The sequence below is a fragment of the Arvicanthis niloticus genome, chromosome 4 (genome assembly GCF_011762505.2).
Source record: "Arvicanthis niloticus isolate mArvNil1 chromosome 4, mArvNil1.pat.X, whole genome shotgun sequence".
In the NCBI taxonomy this organism is placed as follows: Eukaryota; Metazoa; Chordata; class Mammalia; order Rodentia; family Muridae; genus Arvicanthis; species Arvicanthis niloticus.
Genome location: NC_047661.1, coordinates 65,875,962 through 65,893,750, shown reverse-complemented (window position 1 = coordinate 65,893,750; position 17,789 = coordinate 65,875,962). Strand labels below are relative to the sequence as shown.

General features: G+C 33.8%; 1 protein-coding gene across 5 annotated transcripts in view; it reads right to left on the bottom strand.

Moving 5' to 3' along the window:
• Window positions 1-17,789, bottom strand: part of Lrba (LPS responsive beige-like anchor protein) — a 542,935-nt gene that overhangs the window by 360,806 nt on the left and 164,340 nt on the right. For all 5 annotated transcript variants that reach the window (XM_076932608.1, XM_076932607.1, XM_076932609.1 and 2 more), the window contains exon 35: window positions 13,156-13,220. In XM_076932608.1, coding sequence (XP_076788723.1) covers window positions 13,156-13,220 — 65 coding nt within the window. The remainder of the gene's footprint in view (window positions 1-13,155; window positions 13,221-17,789) is intronic.

Sequence of the window (17,789 nt, the reverse complement as noted above, 5' to 3'; positions counted from 1 at the left end):
AGTTATTGGGCCTTACATTTGTAGGTGGAAACTTTGAGTTTCTCTACTGTTCTGTCCTTTTGTAGACAAGGGTTCGGAATATCACCATGTAACAGTCACATTCTAGGAACCTACCATTTAATAAACACTCACTCGCTATATTTCTCTGTTCTCTCATTAAGATACTGATCTTTCTGTTTCTATACTTTAAAATCAGATGTTGAGAGCCTTGGGAGGTGGTTCAATGGTTAAAAAGCACTAGCTGTTATTCCAGAGGACCTGGCTCACAACCTACTGTAACTTCAGTCCCAGAAGACTTGATACTCTCTTCTGGGCTTGAGAGCACATTATTCACATGGAACACACCAAAATAAAAATAAAAAAAAAAACAAAACAAATACACACCACACATTAAGGCAGAACAGTCATACACATTTAAACAAATCAGATGTTTAATTCACACTACCATGGTGTCACACATCTATAATCTCAGTACTTGCAAGGTAGAAACAGGAGGATCAAGAATTCAAGACCAGCCTTGGCTACACAGTGAGGTTAAGGCCAGACTCTGATACATGAGATACTTAAAAAAAAGAAAAAAAAAATTGAAATTTGTTTCTTCACAACTCTTTTCTATCCATTCCATTCCATACAAATCTTTCTCTCTTTATTCTTGTAAACTTTATCCTGTCTTGCTTACTTAAGTTATCTGAATTCTCTTGTTTTCTTATATATTGTTTGTCCTTATGCCTCTGGCAATACAGATTTCCACATAGGTACATCCTTGGTATCTGACACATGAAAAACATCCTACAAAGAGCTACCCAGGGAATGACAGCAACAAATGCTACAAACCACTTTTCTATCTCTTCCCTTTTTACCCCATTCTTTACATCTAAAACCTGAAACCACTGAAAAAACTAACTTCAAGCCTCTGCATCTCTATGCAATATTCTGTAATTTCATCTAAAAGATCTTTATGTCAATTATGTCTAATATTATAGTATCTATTACATATATTATCCTTTTATACACTACCTTATACAACTCTTTCTAGTATTCTGTGTATAACAATTATCCAACTAATAAAGAATGCACATTTCAATTAATCTTTTAAAATCAACCATACCATCAAAAAAGTACAATTCAGAAGAGCTTTGCCCAATCACTAATAGAATACTTGTAAAGAACTTAATGCTCTTATCGATGAATGGAACCAGTGCATTCTACTTATCAACTTATAAATTATATTTAAGTCAGAATCTGGCAAGGTCCTAAACAGAAATGTGATCTGTCCTTTACTTGAACAAATATTAAAATGACTTTACAAAGTGAATTAACACACATTGTTTTCTAAAAGGCCATTTCCTCCCATGTAAATGCTTATCTTTCTAAATATACCAATTTATGCAATTTTAGCAAGTATAATTTATATAATAATTGTGTAACTCTTCTTGCAAATGAAGAATTAAAGGCAAATGAAGCCAAAGTCTTAATTATAATAAGCAATTTCAAAATGTTAGGTTTACTATAAAGTAGATTAATCTCTGAATGCAGAGCACAAATTGACTCACATATTTTAATATTAAGAAGAAACTCTATGTATAATTTATACCTACAATGCAAGGAGGAAGGGGGAAAAACACTACTTGTGTCAACCTTAGGAAACATACAGCCCTATCAAGTGACCAACTACAAAAGATTCGCACTAGAGGCTCAATAAATAACAGTAATGATGACAGCTATCTCCCATAACTACATTACGAGCCATTGTCCACATCTGATTATTCTAGTCTAGACCTTGGGTAAGCACACACACACATTTCTACCAAGTTTCCCAATATTACTGCTCTGTTTCTTCAGCTTTCTATAACCTCCATAAGCAGATATTTTCAGATTTCATTCCTAAACAGAAACATTCATAGAAAAAGTCACTGCTTCCATAAAACCAAACAACTAAGAAAGTGGAAGTAAATCCCTTACTTTAATAATGATTCCAACCTTCTAATATCTTTAGAATTGATTACAGAGAAGTATTACAGTACCACTTAAAAGGGCACTGATTCTAAATGGCAATGCTGTATAAAGCTAATCCTAAAGCCTCTAAAACCATGGCCACTACACATTAATGTAACATTCGTTCTTAGGGTGAGCATAATTTCCTAACTCTCCATGCACCAGTATTCCTTACTTCTTTTTTCATCCCTCCTTTTTCTACTCTTTGTTACTATCCATCCCTCTCATTCTCGCTCCCTCCCTCTCTCTTTCATAGAATCTTTAATTTAATTATCCTTAAATGGTTACCTGTCTACTCACAACTTTGGAGTATAATACATAATGACCCAAACGTCACAGAACATACAAATTTGCAGCCTGAGAAAAGGATGCTGATAACATGTTTGTTTTTGTTTTACTTAAAGTAGTCCACATACATTTAAGGACAATTTTGACCTTTCTTGAGATCTAGCCCAAGCAATAGCTACTGTTCTGGAAAGCAACAACTTCAAATATAGAGAGACTATAGTTTTAGATATTCCTCCTAACAACTGGAACATTAATACCAATGCTCTATTTATAAAGGTGATCCTTCTTGAGAATTCAAGAGCTCAATAATTCATTAATAATTCATTCAGTTTTTATTTCTTTTTTATTTTTATTTTTATTGGATATTATATTTACATTTCAGATTTTATCCCATTCCCCCCCATTCCCCCCATCAACCAGGAACCTCCTATCCCATCCCCCATCCTCATGCTTCTATGAGGATGTGCCCCCACCTACCCCCCCCACTCCCACCTCCCCACACTCGAATTCCCCCACACTCAGTGTTCCAGTTTTTTAATTAAATGCCATGTTCTGAACTTGCTTTCTCCAACCTTATATTACAAAATAACTCCCCATTGTAAATTTTTAAAAAGCACATGGTATTACAAAGGCCACAACAGAAACAAAAGCACCAGTTAGTAAACAGACATATTCTAGGCCAAAGATATCCCCCATGAAAGAATGAATTCTTGAGAATGGGTAAATAAAGGAAGAAAAATATGATTATATATAGAGAAGACAATTCTGGAAGAACTAACTCTTACAGAATGCTTACAATTTGTTTTCCAATGGCTGCTTTAGATGCCAGAAACATACTCAACACTTCCAAGGAACTTGTCCATCATGAGATCTTCTTTAAAACTGGAATGTCCCCTCTCTCAAATGTACCTACTTCCCAACCATTCTATTCTGGCTTTTTCAATAATACCTTCGATATACTGGCATTTCTTAAAATTTTTCTCTCTTTACCAATTAAATGAAATCCCAGAAAGATGGCATACCTCTTCTCCCCAATGCTAAGTCCCTTGAACTTAGACTGTGGACTGCTATATCGCTGGTATGTACAAACACTGGCTAAATTAACAGGGAAATTTTTACTTTCATTTTATTTTCATTCATCTATTCTCAATGTTTTATTTCAACTTCCATTTTCTTTCCAAATTACCATGCTTTTTTGATAATATTAAGTAAGATTTTGTTTGGTAATTTATTTCACTTAGCTATAAGCTGCATATATGCACATATTCTATTTTAATAAACATATAGTTTATACACTTTTAAGTAAATTCTTAGACGCTTAATAAATTTAAATTGGCAACAAACATATATCAAAAGAGAGAAACAGAGACAAAAGCAGAGACTAACTTAAAAAAAATACAAAACTATTTCTATTCAAACAGGTAATGCTATGGCTGGGGATGTAGCTCAATAGTAAAGTACTTGTCTAATATATACAAAGTTTAATTCCTGCTATGGCTAAAATAAAACAGAAACAAAGGATGAATAATTTAAACTACACATGTTGGTGTATATACTGTAAAGTTCTGAACTCAGAAAGTATAGGCAGGAAGGTGCATCAACTTGGAGACAGCCTCCATAGGAAGTCCCAGGTTGACAAGGGCTATATAGTAAAACCCTGTCTTATTTTTTTTTTTAAGCTTTGAAATTCAGTGTAATTTTGTGCATTCTGAATCATGACAGTGTGTTTATTCAGAACTATTACTTTAAATCAATACAACCTTCAAAATATCACAAAAACAATTGTAATACTATCTATAAAATGTTGAATGAGCTAGAAAGTTAAATGTGAAAAATAATCTGAACACCTGGGTTTTTAAAAGTAATTAAGAGAATTGAGAAACATACTTTTATTCTAATTAAAGTTGTTTTTGATAAAATATTAAACCTTTACAAAATAAATAATTAATTTAAAAAGAAAAAAAAAAAACAGCACAAATAGACTCATCAGCTACCCCCACAAATTTCAGCACCAATTGGTGAGAGCTGGAGTAAACAAAGATGAGTGTTTCTCTTCAATTAACAGACCCAAAACAGGATAACATTAAAACAATTATTTTTGGTATATAATTGGAGCTACCTTATTTTACACTATAGTAGTAAAGGTTACTATTGTTATTGCCAAGTTAGGGAGGAAAAGATTTATTCAGCTTACACTTCCACATCATAGTCCATCACTCAAGAAAACCAGGACAGGAACTAAAGCAGGGCTGGACCCTAAAGACAGGAGCTGATGCAGAGGCAATGGAGGGGTGCTGCTTATTGCTTTGCTCATCATGTCTTGCTCATAGAACCCAGGACCACCAGCCCAACTGTGTCATCACCCACAATGGGCAGGGCCCTGTTCCATCAGTCACTAACTTAAAAAATGCCCTACAGACTTGCTTACAGCTGCATCTTAGGGAGACATTTTTTAATTTAAGGCTCCCTCCTTTCAGACGGCTTTAGCTTTTGTCATCCAGCACATACACATATTGAAACTTAAGCCAGAAAGCAAAGGGTTCTAAGTAACATTACAGAGTCTATAAGAAAATCCCTAAATTCAAACTTTCACTTCCATTAATATGGGAAGAATATACTGCAGCTACACTGTTTCCTTGAGGACAATACATATTTTTGTCTTTTTACCATAGTATAACCCAGATTTAAAACATTGATGGTAAAAGCCGAAGGGGTCACAATAAAATGAAATGTGTTCTGCCTTCTTCCTCATCTTCCCTATTCCTTCTTCACTTTCCCTCTAACCATTCTTCTACTGGATATCTCCACAGAGGTTTGTAGGTCATCAGCACCACACAGAGAAGTGAAGGGAAATGCTGGAGTTGCTAATGGAATGCTCAGACAGCAGGAACGCAGCATTAAGCTATTGAATGTTGAAGAGACAGGCAAATGTATTAGCAGTAGAGACATCATGTCTCTTATGAAGGTTATTTTCATATCCATATATAAGCACAGTTACTGCTGTAATGAGTAGATATTGGATGTCCCTAGACAGAAATTAATAGCTGTGACGAACCTTACATGGAATAATCTGTTCTTTCTGTGTTCTCAAGTGTGGGAGAAAAGAAGAACCATGAAGGTGATTTAGATCTGAAATAATTCATGAAAACAATTTTTCAAAATGTATTTTTAGTAAACAAATCAAATGTGATCAGGATAGTTTATGTTAATTAATATCATATTTTACAAATTACCAAATTCAGGATGGGAACTTATATTACTAGTTATACTATATATTAAAAATATTGCATCTTTAAAATAGGTAATACAATCTATTGTTTCCTTGATTTTTACCATCAATTTTTAAAACGATACAGCAGAAGACGTTGTATCTTTTATTGTAATGTATAAATGAAGTAGAAACAAGAGAAAACCAGTCACACAACATAAAACTCGCAAGATTTCTAGACAATTTTATCTATATAAATTTGCACTGTTTCATAATTCACACTGCATGGACAAATAAGCAACAATCCTAGCACCAGGTATGAGGTGATTCTGAGCTATTAGAGATTGCAGAAGCCCCCAGAACAATACAGAGTATTGCTATTAATCCTGATTACACACCTGAACTTGATGGTAAAACCCTATTGCTAAAGACTGCATACACTCTGGTCATAAGACATAGTTAGACTTAAAAGCTTTCTCCTTGTAGACCAGCTTGCATAGTGCCCCCCAGAAAGATGGTATACAGGATGCTAGGGGAGAAAATTTATTAACAGTCTTCCCCAGCTGTAAGTATTGCATGTTACATTACTGACCTGCCAGGCATGATATATTCAATGATATAGTAATGGCATAGTTATGACAGAATTAACAATTGCTTTCTGGTTGGATTCGAGGCCTGCTTCATAGAAGCCTGGTATTATAAACCTGGTCAACAGCCCTTGGCTTGATAAGTCATAGACCTTACTACTCTTCTTTTATGAAATAATTATGTTTTTAAATTCCCTTCACAACACTCATGTTTAAACTCATAAATTCACACTGCTCTTAGCCTTCTTCTAGAAAGCTTTCTACTGTAAGACAACAGTTAATGAAGAGACTTATGACTGGTCAATGTGCTGAGACTATGTAACAGTGGAGCGTTCCATCCTGAACAGGATATCTACATCACCTCCTCCAAGACTCAGGAATCATGGTAAAAGAAACGGGAAGAACATAAGAGCCAGAGGATGGGAAAGGTGCCATAAAACAATGGCTTTTGAATAGGACATGGCCACTGCATTCATGAACTTATCACAAGTATGTTTATTTGCACAAGACCTGGACCTGTCAACATTTCATCAAAGATAAGGAAAGGGCTCATTAACACCCCCAATACTATTGACAGTTAATGGTTGCCAGAGAGGGAGTTATCACTTTTTTCAGTGATAGGGGGTTTGCAGAGGAGAAACCAGGAAGGGGAGTAACATTTGAAATGTAAATAAATAAAATAACCAATAAAAAATTTTAAAAAATAAGAATGCTTTCAAAAATTTTTAATTTTTATTAACCACCACAAAACATTTAAGACCAACACTATTATTTAAGGTTAACAATGTACTTGCTTATAAAAGATGAAAACTTAACTTTTGGGACTGATACGTGTTACTAAAGTTTTTCTGTCTCTAGGTAAAAAAATCATTTAAAACATACTTATGTCCATCACTGTTATTTCCAATTTCCACTTAAAAATAAGTTTGCTTAAAATAAAAAGCTACTTACATAAACAATGACAGTAATTGAACTAAAGATCATAAAAATATGAAATGTTATATTACATACACAAGGGAATGTTCTCCCAAGCAACACCTACATCTGACCTAAGTAATTGATTTGCTAATGATACACATTGAGTCTGATAAACCTTACACTGCTGTCTATAAAGGTCTTCAGGTTATGTACACTATTAAAACATTCATCAAAGGCCAAATTTACAGCAGCTACTCAATTGATAAGGACACAGGTCAGATGTACACAGCAAGATGAAAACACTTGGTCCTGGTAGTTAAAGAAAAAAACAATCTCTATTACTATACTTGTTGCCTCTGGGACTCAATCTAGTATGGAACATTTCAAACTGCTCCACAGATACATCCAACCTACACAGATTCACCAAACTTCAATGTACTGAATCATACAAAAGGAAAAATCAAATTTTTTCTTTAGAAACATGTCTCCAAATTGTTCCTTTATATATACTATATATTGCTGAGTATCTTTTAAATAAAGAAAAAAGACAGATGGAGTCAGTAGCAAGGCTATCTAGACATTCCCATCACCACCACTACAACAGGAACAACAGCTTTACCACATCATGGCTTGTTATGAAAAGTTACTAGGACACGAGGCCAAAATCAGATCAGTGTTTCTTTCAGCCAGTATCAAAGACACTTTCTCTTAAAGATATGAAAACTAATAGGGAGACCTACACCTGGACAATGGACATACATCCAAAGGACACTTCATTCTACTACAGGAACACTTGATTAACCCTGTCCATTAGTGTTATACTCATAATTGCCAGAAATCAGAAACACTCTAGATGTCCCTCAAACAAGAAATGGATAAAGAAAGTACCATATACTTACACAATGGAATATTACTCAGATGTTAAAAAAATATATATTTATGTGTAAATTTATTTTATGCAATTTGTGTGTAAATGGATGGAACTATAAAAATCATCTGAAGTGAGATAACCCAGACCCAGAAAGAATAATATAGTATGTATTTGATTATATGTGAATATTGCCATTAAGTAAATAATAACCAAGCTACAATCTGTAGACCCGGAAAGGATAGGTATATAGAAAAGGACTCAGGGAAGACACATTAATCTCCACAAGAGAATGATAAAGAACAGATTTTATGCATGGACTGGGAAAGAGGTGGAACAGGAAAGGTAAGTGGGGAGTGGAAGGGGAGATGTGGTTGAGGAAGAGAATGAGGGAGAGAGCTGGATCTGAGGGCTGGCCATTTAGGAAATGGTAGAGAAACCTACTACAGTAGAAACTTCCTAAAATATAAGAAGATAATCCTAATGAAGTCTCCAAATAGTAGGGGAAACAGACTCCTACCTGGCCATCTCGTTACCAAATGATCTCAATGGTATTTTTGAAGATTTTTTTTGTCTCATAATGCTTTGTTTTGAGCATTTTCGGATTTGGTGTGTGTGCGTGTGCGTGTGCGAGTGTGAGTGTGAGTGTTTCTTGTCCTTTTTCTTTGTTTTTGTTTGTCATGCTTAATTGTTTTTGTTTGTTTTAGTTTTGCCTGTTTTCTAAAGAGGGAGAGAAAGAAGACATAAATTTTGGATGGGTGGGGATAAGGAGGAACTAGAAAGAGATGAGGGGGAAGAAATTATGATTAGAATATATTATATGGAAATGCTATTTTGAATTTAAAAGACAGAAATTGGCTCTTCAATATAAGGAATGCCAAATATCTGGAAGGCAAGGCAGAAAACACATCCCAGGTGAAAGCAGGAGGAGCTTTCTGCAGCTCTGCTAGACCAGAGGACAACTATGATTACAGGAGTGGGAAACCAAAGAAAAAGCCAGAATATAAAGAAAAGACCTTTAAAATGACACAGCCACTGAAAGACTTAGAATTACACCTATCTACTGAACAGCTGAGGTGAGAAAGTGTTCATCGCATACAACACAGAATAGTACTTCTACCAACAAGAAAAATCAGATAAAGAAACATAAAAGTGTGGATAAAATTAACAAAAATTTGTATAGCAACTTCTGGAGAAAGTGAAATTGATCCAAGATCTATAATTGTTAAGAACATGGAAAGATACCATGATGAAGAATATAAGTCATATCTATAGGTATATTCACAGGTGAACAAAACCTTGGTTTTTCAGGTGTCTGAATTCTTCACCCCATGATCTGATCCTCTATCAGCAATTCAGCCCTTGCTGTGTACTCATCCCAATCTCTATACAACTTTCTGCAGCTTATATGCCACTCATTCTAGAGACCCCACGAGAAGCCTTTAGTATTTCATCCCTTTAACTAGATTAATATTCTTTCTCCACAAAAAAGTAATTACCTATTTACTGCTATATGCTCAAAGTTAAGAATGATTTAATATAGAACATAATAAATACTGAATCAATTAATAGATGAGGAAACTGAAGGTGAACGATGTGAAAGTGCTTGGTAATACCCAACATTATAAATATCCACATATCAACCAAAATATCCATATTTACCATTTTCTAATGTTTTTATGATAAAGAATACTGTCCCTTGAAAATATATCTGCACACTTGGTTCTCTTAAGTGTTACCTGATTTTTCCATGCTAAGTTAGTACACAGATGAGGTCAGCCAAGCAATGGAAATAAGCATCCCTGAAACATTCCTTTTGATTAGGATACCATTCTGGAAAATCATCAACCTTTTAATCTATACTTTAAGTCTTCCAGTCCATTAATGCAAGCTCAGCCATCACAAATAGACACAAAGTAACCTACTCATCATTCTTGTCTTCTCAATTTGTTTTACCTTATAAATCATTCATTCTTTCTTTTTCTTTTTTTGATTGAAAGTAGATGTTTTTCATATGATGTTTTTCATATAATATACTCTGATCGCAATTTCCTTGCCCCAGCATCTCTGAGAATCCCCCAACCACCTCTCCCATGTGACTCTACACCCTTTTCTGTCATCTTAGAAAACAAACAGGCATCTAGAGAACAACAATAAACAAGATTAAAAAAAAAACCAGAATGACAACAAACAGAAGGGAAAGAACCCCCACAAAAAGTATGAGAAAAGAGAAAAACACATAGATGCAGAGATACATTTGGTCTTATGCAGAGGAGTTCCCTAAAATCACAAACCAGAACTCATAATATATACACTAAAGACACGTGAGGTGAAAACAAAACAAAACTGCCCTGTCAACACCTCATGAGAGAAAGAACATCCAGATATGCCACTGAGTTTGTTTTGTGCTGGCCCTCTACTGCCTGGACTTAAGAGCTGTTTGCATCCCCAGTGAAACTCTGGTGAAGAACTGATTTTTCCATTGTGAGCACTTGTCACAACTTAGACACAACTTCTGCATTAGAGCTTGTGTCTACTTTTCCTCTCAGTATTGGGAATCCATCTGATTCAGAAGTTAGCACATCCTGTGCAAACTGCCACAGTCAGTAAGTTCATGTGTGTGTTGGTGTTGCTGTGAGGTGTCCTCTATCCCTTCTGTCTCCTACAGAGTGCTACTTCCTCTTGCACAGGGCCCCCTGAATCCTGTGGAGAGGGACTTGATGGAGAGATCCCATTTAACACTAAGTGTTCCAAGGTCTACCTATCACTGTCTACATATTGCCCAGCTGTGAGTATCATTATTTGTTTTGATCTATTGTAGGAGAAAGTTTCTATGATGATAGCTGGGCAAAAACTGATCTTGAGTATAACAGAATGTTATTAGGAGTCATTTTACCGCTACATTCCTTTAGGAGAACAGAAATATATGGTTATCTTCTAGATCCATGAGCTATTTGGTCTCTGGTTCTTGGCCACCAACCTTAGGTGTCAGGCATCCCACAAGGTCTGTGCCAGTGGTGCACCAGCACATCTTGCAGGCAAGTTATCACTGTAGCTCAGAAGACTAGAGTTGCATTGGTGTTCACCTTTCTCCTTGGATAACTTGAAGAGTACCTTATGGTACCATTAACTCTAGCCTCTAGGGGTGAAGGCTCTAGGTAAGCACATAGATGATCCGTATGTTCAATGACTAGTATAGGTGTTGCTTTCAGCAATATGGCCTTGCGGTCAGTTTCTGGAGAGCAACCAATAGCCTGGCAAAAGTCAGAGTAGTAGGGGATTTTCATAAGTGTTTCCCTTAGGCCAAATACTCAATGAGATGTAACCCATTAGCAGCACATTTGACAATTTTATTTAGAACACCTTTATACACGTATACATTATAGGAGGATTCTACCATATTATGTATTAGTTTTCCATATGATCAATCAAATGATCATTAGTTTTAGCTGTCCTTTCCCTTATAACCTCCCTTACCACTCTCCTCTTCCCAGATTCTCTTCCTCTATAGGTAACTTCTGTAGTTATACAAGTCATAGCTTACCGAAGACTTAACAGCTAACATCCACATATAAGTGAATACATACTTTTTTTTTTAATCTTTCTAGATCTGAGTTACCTCTCTTGATATAATTTCCTCTAGATTCATCTATTGTCCTGCCAATTTCATGGCTTCATTTTTATAACAAAGGGGTAATATTCTACTGTATGATGTACCACTTTTCTTTATCCATTCATCTGGTGAAGAAAATCTAGGTTGTTTCCAGTTTCTGGCTATTATTACTAGAGCAGGAATGAGTTGAGCAAGTGTCTCTGTAGCAGAACAAAGCATATTTGGGTATTTGTCCAAGAGTGGCATAGCTAGATCTTTGGGATAGATCAATTCCCAGCTTCCTGAGGAGCCACCACACTGGCTTACAAAGTGGCTATATAAATTTGCATTTTCACCAGCAATGAGTGAGAGTGTTCCCTATGAGGGGTCATTTGTTTCATTTATCTTAGTTGTTCTAACTGTTAGAAGATGAAATTCCCAAGTAGTTTTGATTTACATCTCCCTGATGATTAAGAATACTAAATATTTCTTTGTAAATTCTCAGCCATCTGTGTTTCCAATTTTGAGAATTCTCTTTAGTTTTGCAGACCATTTTAAAAATTGGGTTGTTTTCTTTCTTAATTATCTTTAATCTTTTTTCCACAGTTCAGTTTTTTTAAGTCTTCAAATATATTAGATATAACTGCTCTATCAGATATGTAGCTGGTTCAATCGTTCCCCATTCTGCAGCTTAAGGCTTCATCTGTATGATGGCATTCTTTGCAAACAGACACAGTTTCATGAGGTCTTATTAGAAAATTGTCATTCACAGTGCTATGCTATCAGTGTTCTGTTCACAAAGCCTTTTCTTGTATCAATGAGTTGAAGAATATTTACTATTTTATCTTCTAACAGATTCAGAGTATCTGACCTTACATTGAGGTCTTGGATCCATTTGGAGTTGAATTTTGTGCAGGGTGATAAGTATGAATCTTTTTGGATTATTCTATATGTAGTTATCCAGTTTGGCCAGTGTATTTCTGGATTCAATATCAAAAATCAGGTGTCTGCAGGGGTGTGGACTTATGTGTGGTCCTTCAGTTGATTCCATTGATTATTGTTTGTTTCTATGCCAATACTGTGTTGTTTTTATTATTAGTGCTCCGTATGCAATTTGAGATTGAGGGAAGGTGATACCTTCAGGAGTTCTTTTGTTTTTTTTTTAAAACAATGCTTATCTTTTCATTTTTATACTGCCACTCCTTTTCTTTCCTATCAGTAATTGTTCATTTTTGGAATTCTATTTCTGATCTTTAAGTGAAAGTTATATCTGCTGATACCCCACCACAATTTCTCATAAAATCGTAACACAAAGTAAACTTGTGCCCCTCCTCATAGCTAGACTATGACATAAGAAAGAAAGAAAACACAGACATAAAATTCTAAAAAATGAGTCTACAAACAAAAATTTAAAGGAAGTTATAAATAATTTTGGCTCCTTAAACTACAAATAGAAATTATCAGTTTATATTTGCTACACCCAGATACCATTATTGAAAATGGACACCAAAACCTCATCAGTGGAACCATGAAAATTATAAAATGGTCACAAGTTGGCATAATTTTAATAATCAACAGCCAAAAGTACTAAAACATTACAGATTCAAAAACAATAAATACAAAATCCAAAGAATCACTTCATGTAGAAAAACAAAAGAATATTCTAAAGTAAAATATAAATGGATAGAAAATAAATTACCTTCCTTCATTGACAAGTTCAATAAAAGCAAGGCCTGCATTCTTCTGAATAGAATTCTGCCACTCCTAAGAAAACAACAAGAAGTAGCTTAGAAAATTATGCTTAGGTTAGTTCCTTAACATCACAACAAAACCGCATCTACATCTCTTTCAGTTCTCTTTAGGAATGAAAGGAACATTAATGCCAAACCTGCTGCTGACTCAACACAGCCCTGTGAACACAGACACATTGAACAGAAACTCGAATGTAAGTAAGTGAACACCTGCCTCAGTGTAAGCCAAAAGAGCCAGTCCTTATTTTCCCTGCCACTGTTCTGTCACATTGTTTCATACTAACTAAATGGATATAACATAGAGTTACATCAACAGCAGCAGAAATAATTACAAACAAATAATAATTTTTAAAAGATAATCCACAATGAAGAAAGAATTGAGTAGTACAAAGATTTTAATAACTAGAGTATACTCCAGCAAAAATGACCACTAATAACATAGAGAACATGAATTGGAATAAATCAGTTATAAACTGAAAACTAAATTTACTGGCAGATAACCTAGCAATAAGTGGTATAAGTTTTCAACTATATTCATTAACCATTAAAAATTTATATGTTAACTTTATCCACTAAAACAATGTCCATTAAAAGGTCTAGGAAGAAAATCAATCAGTAGAGTATGTTCAAATGAATTCTTTTATACTCACTCTCAACATTTATGTAAAATAAGCATTAATACAATAAGGTCATTGTGAGCTGGTTCCTATCTGTCCATCTTGCTCTATGTATCGACATAAACTTGCACACATACCCCTTTCTTAATACTTCTATCATTGTTATCATAGTTACATGTTCTTTTGTTTTTTCTTAAAATCCAAAATGAAAGACTATATTCAGTTACTGACCATTACTCATCATTAACCAAATGACATGTGAGAATGTAGTACATTGTAGTGTTTTAAATTCTATGTAATTTCAAGTTAATAACATATGGATATGTGTACATTTCTCTTCTATTTTTACTTTTTGTAACCACATTTGTCTGACTTTCACTGTCTTTTAAAAAGCCCAAGAAAGCTGTAAAAACTAAGACAGCATGCCATGATTGTGATGAATGATTCCAACTTTCCCAATAGTGAACATGTTATCATACTAGTAAACACATGTAAAACAATGAAAATTAAATTCAAAAGCAGATAAACATGCAAAGAAATCCAACAACTATATCTTCTAAATTGGGGGTGGGGAGGGGAAGAACAATGTATTATTAAGAAGAGGGCATTAACAACATTTTTTATCCTGACACAAAAAGGATATGTCCTTGGAAATTTTACACTACACTTTGTCACAGTAAACACAACTTTAAAATACTTCTATTCTACGCATTATTTATTCTAACCCTTGTTAACATTTAGGAATCAGTGAAAATACTATAGCATAGTCTCTCAAAAGTCACAATTGCCATGCAACAGAATATGGAAACCCTAAATTCCTTTAACTAACATATATGAAATCAAGTATAAAACAGATATTTCAATTTAACTTAAAAACCTTTGGTCTAGGACAAATAATGTTAACAAATATGTGGACCAATAAAAAAACAATCAAATTTAATAAAAGAATTTATCCTGAAAAAGGGGAAACAGCATACCCACATCTCTTCTCACAGGGGTAGCAAGGAAATGAAGGTAAGCAGAAATTACAGAGAAGTCCTTGGATCTAGGGTAGAAGGTCCCACACTTCACTCTCACTGAACATAGAACCATGATAGTCAAACTGAATCTACAATTAATCTCAAAGATGTTTTATCTTTGACACTATCATCTTGTATTCAAATTCATATTATATTATTCAAAAGTATACTAAAAAGTATTTATTATATCATTCAAATTTCATATAAAAACAAGCATACTCTTGTCTATATTTTAAATAAGCTGGTAAACTTTATTTTGATTTTACTTTTATCAACATGAATTGTTTAATAAAATCATAAAATGTTCCATTTAAATTCCTAAAAAAGTTTAAGTAGCATTAATGAAGTTAGACTGAAAACATGTTAAAATTAGCACTTTAACTATAAAAGAAATCACCAATTAAAATATAGTGTCCTAAGTGTAGTTGACATGTCAAACAAAATACTTTTAAATTAAAAATAAATCAGATCAAGAATTGACTAAAATACTATATACATATTAAAGGCCTTTAAAAATATAACATAGATATTTAGGTTTCTAACTAAATAAAAAGTACATAAAAAATAAATTTTTAATGATATTACTCATAAAACTACTAAAATGAAACCTATTCAATATTATCTTTTCAAGAACAGAAAATATAAGTTAGATAAGAAGTTACATAAGACAACTAAGAGAATTACAATTTTTGCTGATACTCAAAAAGATCAAATTTATCACTGGACTTCGTGTTCATACAGAGAGCTCTACAACTCCTTTTTTGTTTGTTGTTTTGGTTAAGTAAAAGGAATAATATAGTAAGTGACAGAGAATTCTGTTCAGAATTAACAATGCTTATGAGTAGGAAGTTGAAGCCTAAGAGAAAATATCCTTTGATTGTTTTTTTGATAATCACGATGTTCAAAGCCAATACATTTTCTGTATAATAAAACACTCTCTACAGTAATTTGTGGAAGTTGCCAAAACTAGAAAGAATATTCATTAATCATGATATTTAAAGGCATTTTTCTCCACTCAGAAACAATTATCAACAAGGCGTTAGTCTAAACAATTTTATAAACCACAGCTCAATATAACCTTTAGTGAGTTTTAATAGTTGAGAAAAAAGCTTAATGGTCATCATCTTTCATGATCATTTCAATATTTCATCACAGTATTTACAATTATATAGTGATGCAAAATGCACAGTACATTTAAAGGTCTTGGTTATCCTTTCCCCAGAGGTCCTGATGAAAACACGTTAAAAGCCTCAAATCCAACCACTAATGCAAGTAAGTAATTTCAAAGCACACTTCAGCACTTTCAAGAGGAAGAACTCAAAAAGCAACAGAGTCAATAATTTCATACCTGTGCCTAAGCTATATTTAATTGATTATCACATCCAAGGATCATAACTGTTGCTTAATCAATTTGTACTAAGATACAATCTTTAGATTACTAATGTCTGAAGTCATGCAGTTACAACAAACGTGAGCACATGCACAAAGACTACCACTCCGCAAATGTCAGGCATGTGTTTTGATAGAAAAGGTTTTTCTGACAGAGAAAAAAAAAGAAAACCTTTACTAATGATATCACATTAATTCTTCTCTATGTTCCTCAAACAAACATTGAGAAAAATAAACCAACATATTGCTTATTCATTTAAATTAATTTAAAACTTCCTGAGATAAACTACAGTTTTCTTTTTTTAAAAAAAAAGCATCATACAATATATTTCTTGAAGTATACTACATGACTTTGCCTATATTTCACAGGTAAAAAAGTTTAAAAGATAAGCACATAAATTCAGGCCACATTTTGATGAGTCATTACATGTAATTTTTCCTACCAATTACTTTTCAGAAGTCATCAGTTTTGATAATCATTGCAGTAACTTCTTATTTTGTGACCTAAAGTATTTCTAAATGATGTTTTAACTTTTTGAGTAATTTTTATGATGACTAACAAGTTAAGCATTTTATATACTTTTTAGAAGCTGGCTATCTGCTCTTAAAATATGTCTATTCAAATAATTTGTGAATTTAATTTTGGTTTTAGACTTTATGTTTTGCTGACACCAGGTTTTCCTGTGGCCCAGTTTGGCACCAAACATGCTATCTAATCAAAGCCAGCTTGGAACTCCTCATCCTCCTGACTTTGCCTTCCAGGTACTGGGATTACTAAAGTATTCTCAGACGATTTTAGTTTTTGTGCTTCTAGTTGCTGCTCAGTTTCTTGCAGTTTGTTATATATTCAAAGTACTAATATATTATGTAATAATAGATTTGAAAACATTGTATCTCAGTACATATGCTGCTTCTTCACCCTTCACTGTTCCTCTTGACAACAAAAGGCTCTGCAATTTGAAATAAATGTATTTCTCTATTTTTTCATTTTATCAGTTCACTGAACTGTTACTCTCCCCCAGAAAAGCAATGCACAAAAATATCAAAGTATCTCTGCTATATTCTCTAATGGAAGAATACTAGTTGCAAGTATTATATGTAGGTCCTGAATCCATTTTGAGTGAGATTTTTTACATCTTGCAAGACAGATGTCTAGCTGAATTTGTCCGGAAACTAATATACACCTGGTATTAAATACTGGCCAAAAAGTCTTCACCAATATGCTTTTATTGTTGGTAAAAATCAGTTCACTATAACTATGTGGGCATTCTTCTCTGTTTTACTGATAAAAGTCAAGACTAGGTAGAGACAAGCTTTAACACGGTGGGTAGGAATAAAAGTATTTCCAGGACAAAAGGGGCTAGCCTGATCAAGCTATATATGTTATTCCTGAGGTCTGACCAAAATGGAAATACTGACCTCAAGCCATTGATAATTTTATCAGCATTATCTACAGCATCAAAGCTCAACAGAGCAGCATTCTTTAAATTCATAATCTCACTATACAAAGTTAAAACATCCAGAGAGGTGTCAGAATTATGCCAAATACCCTACAGG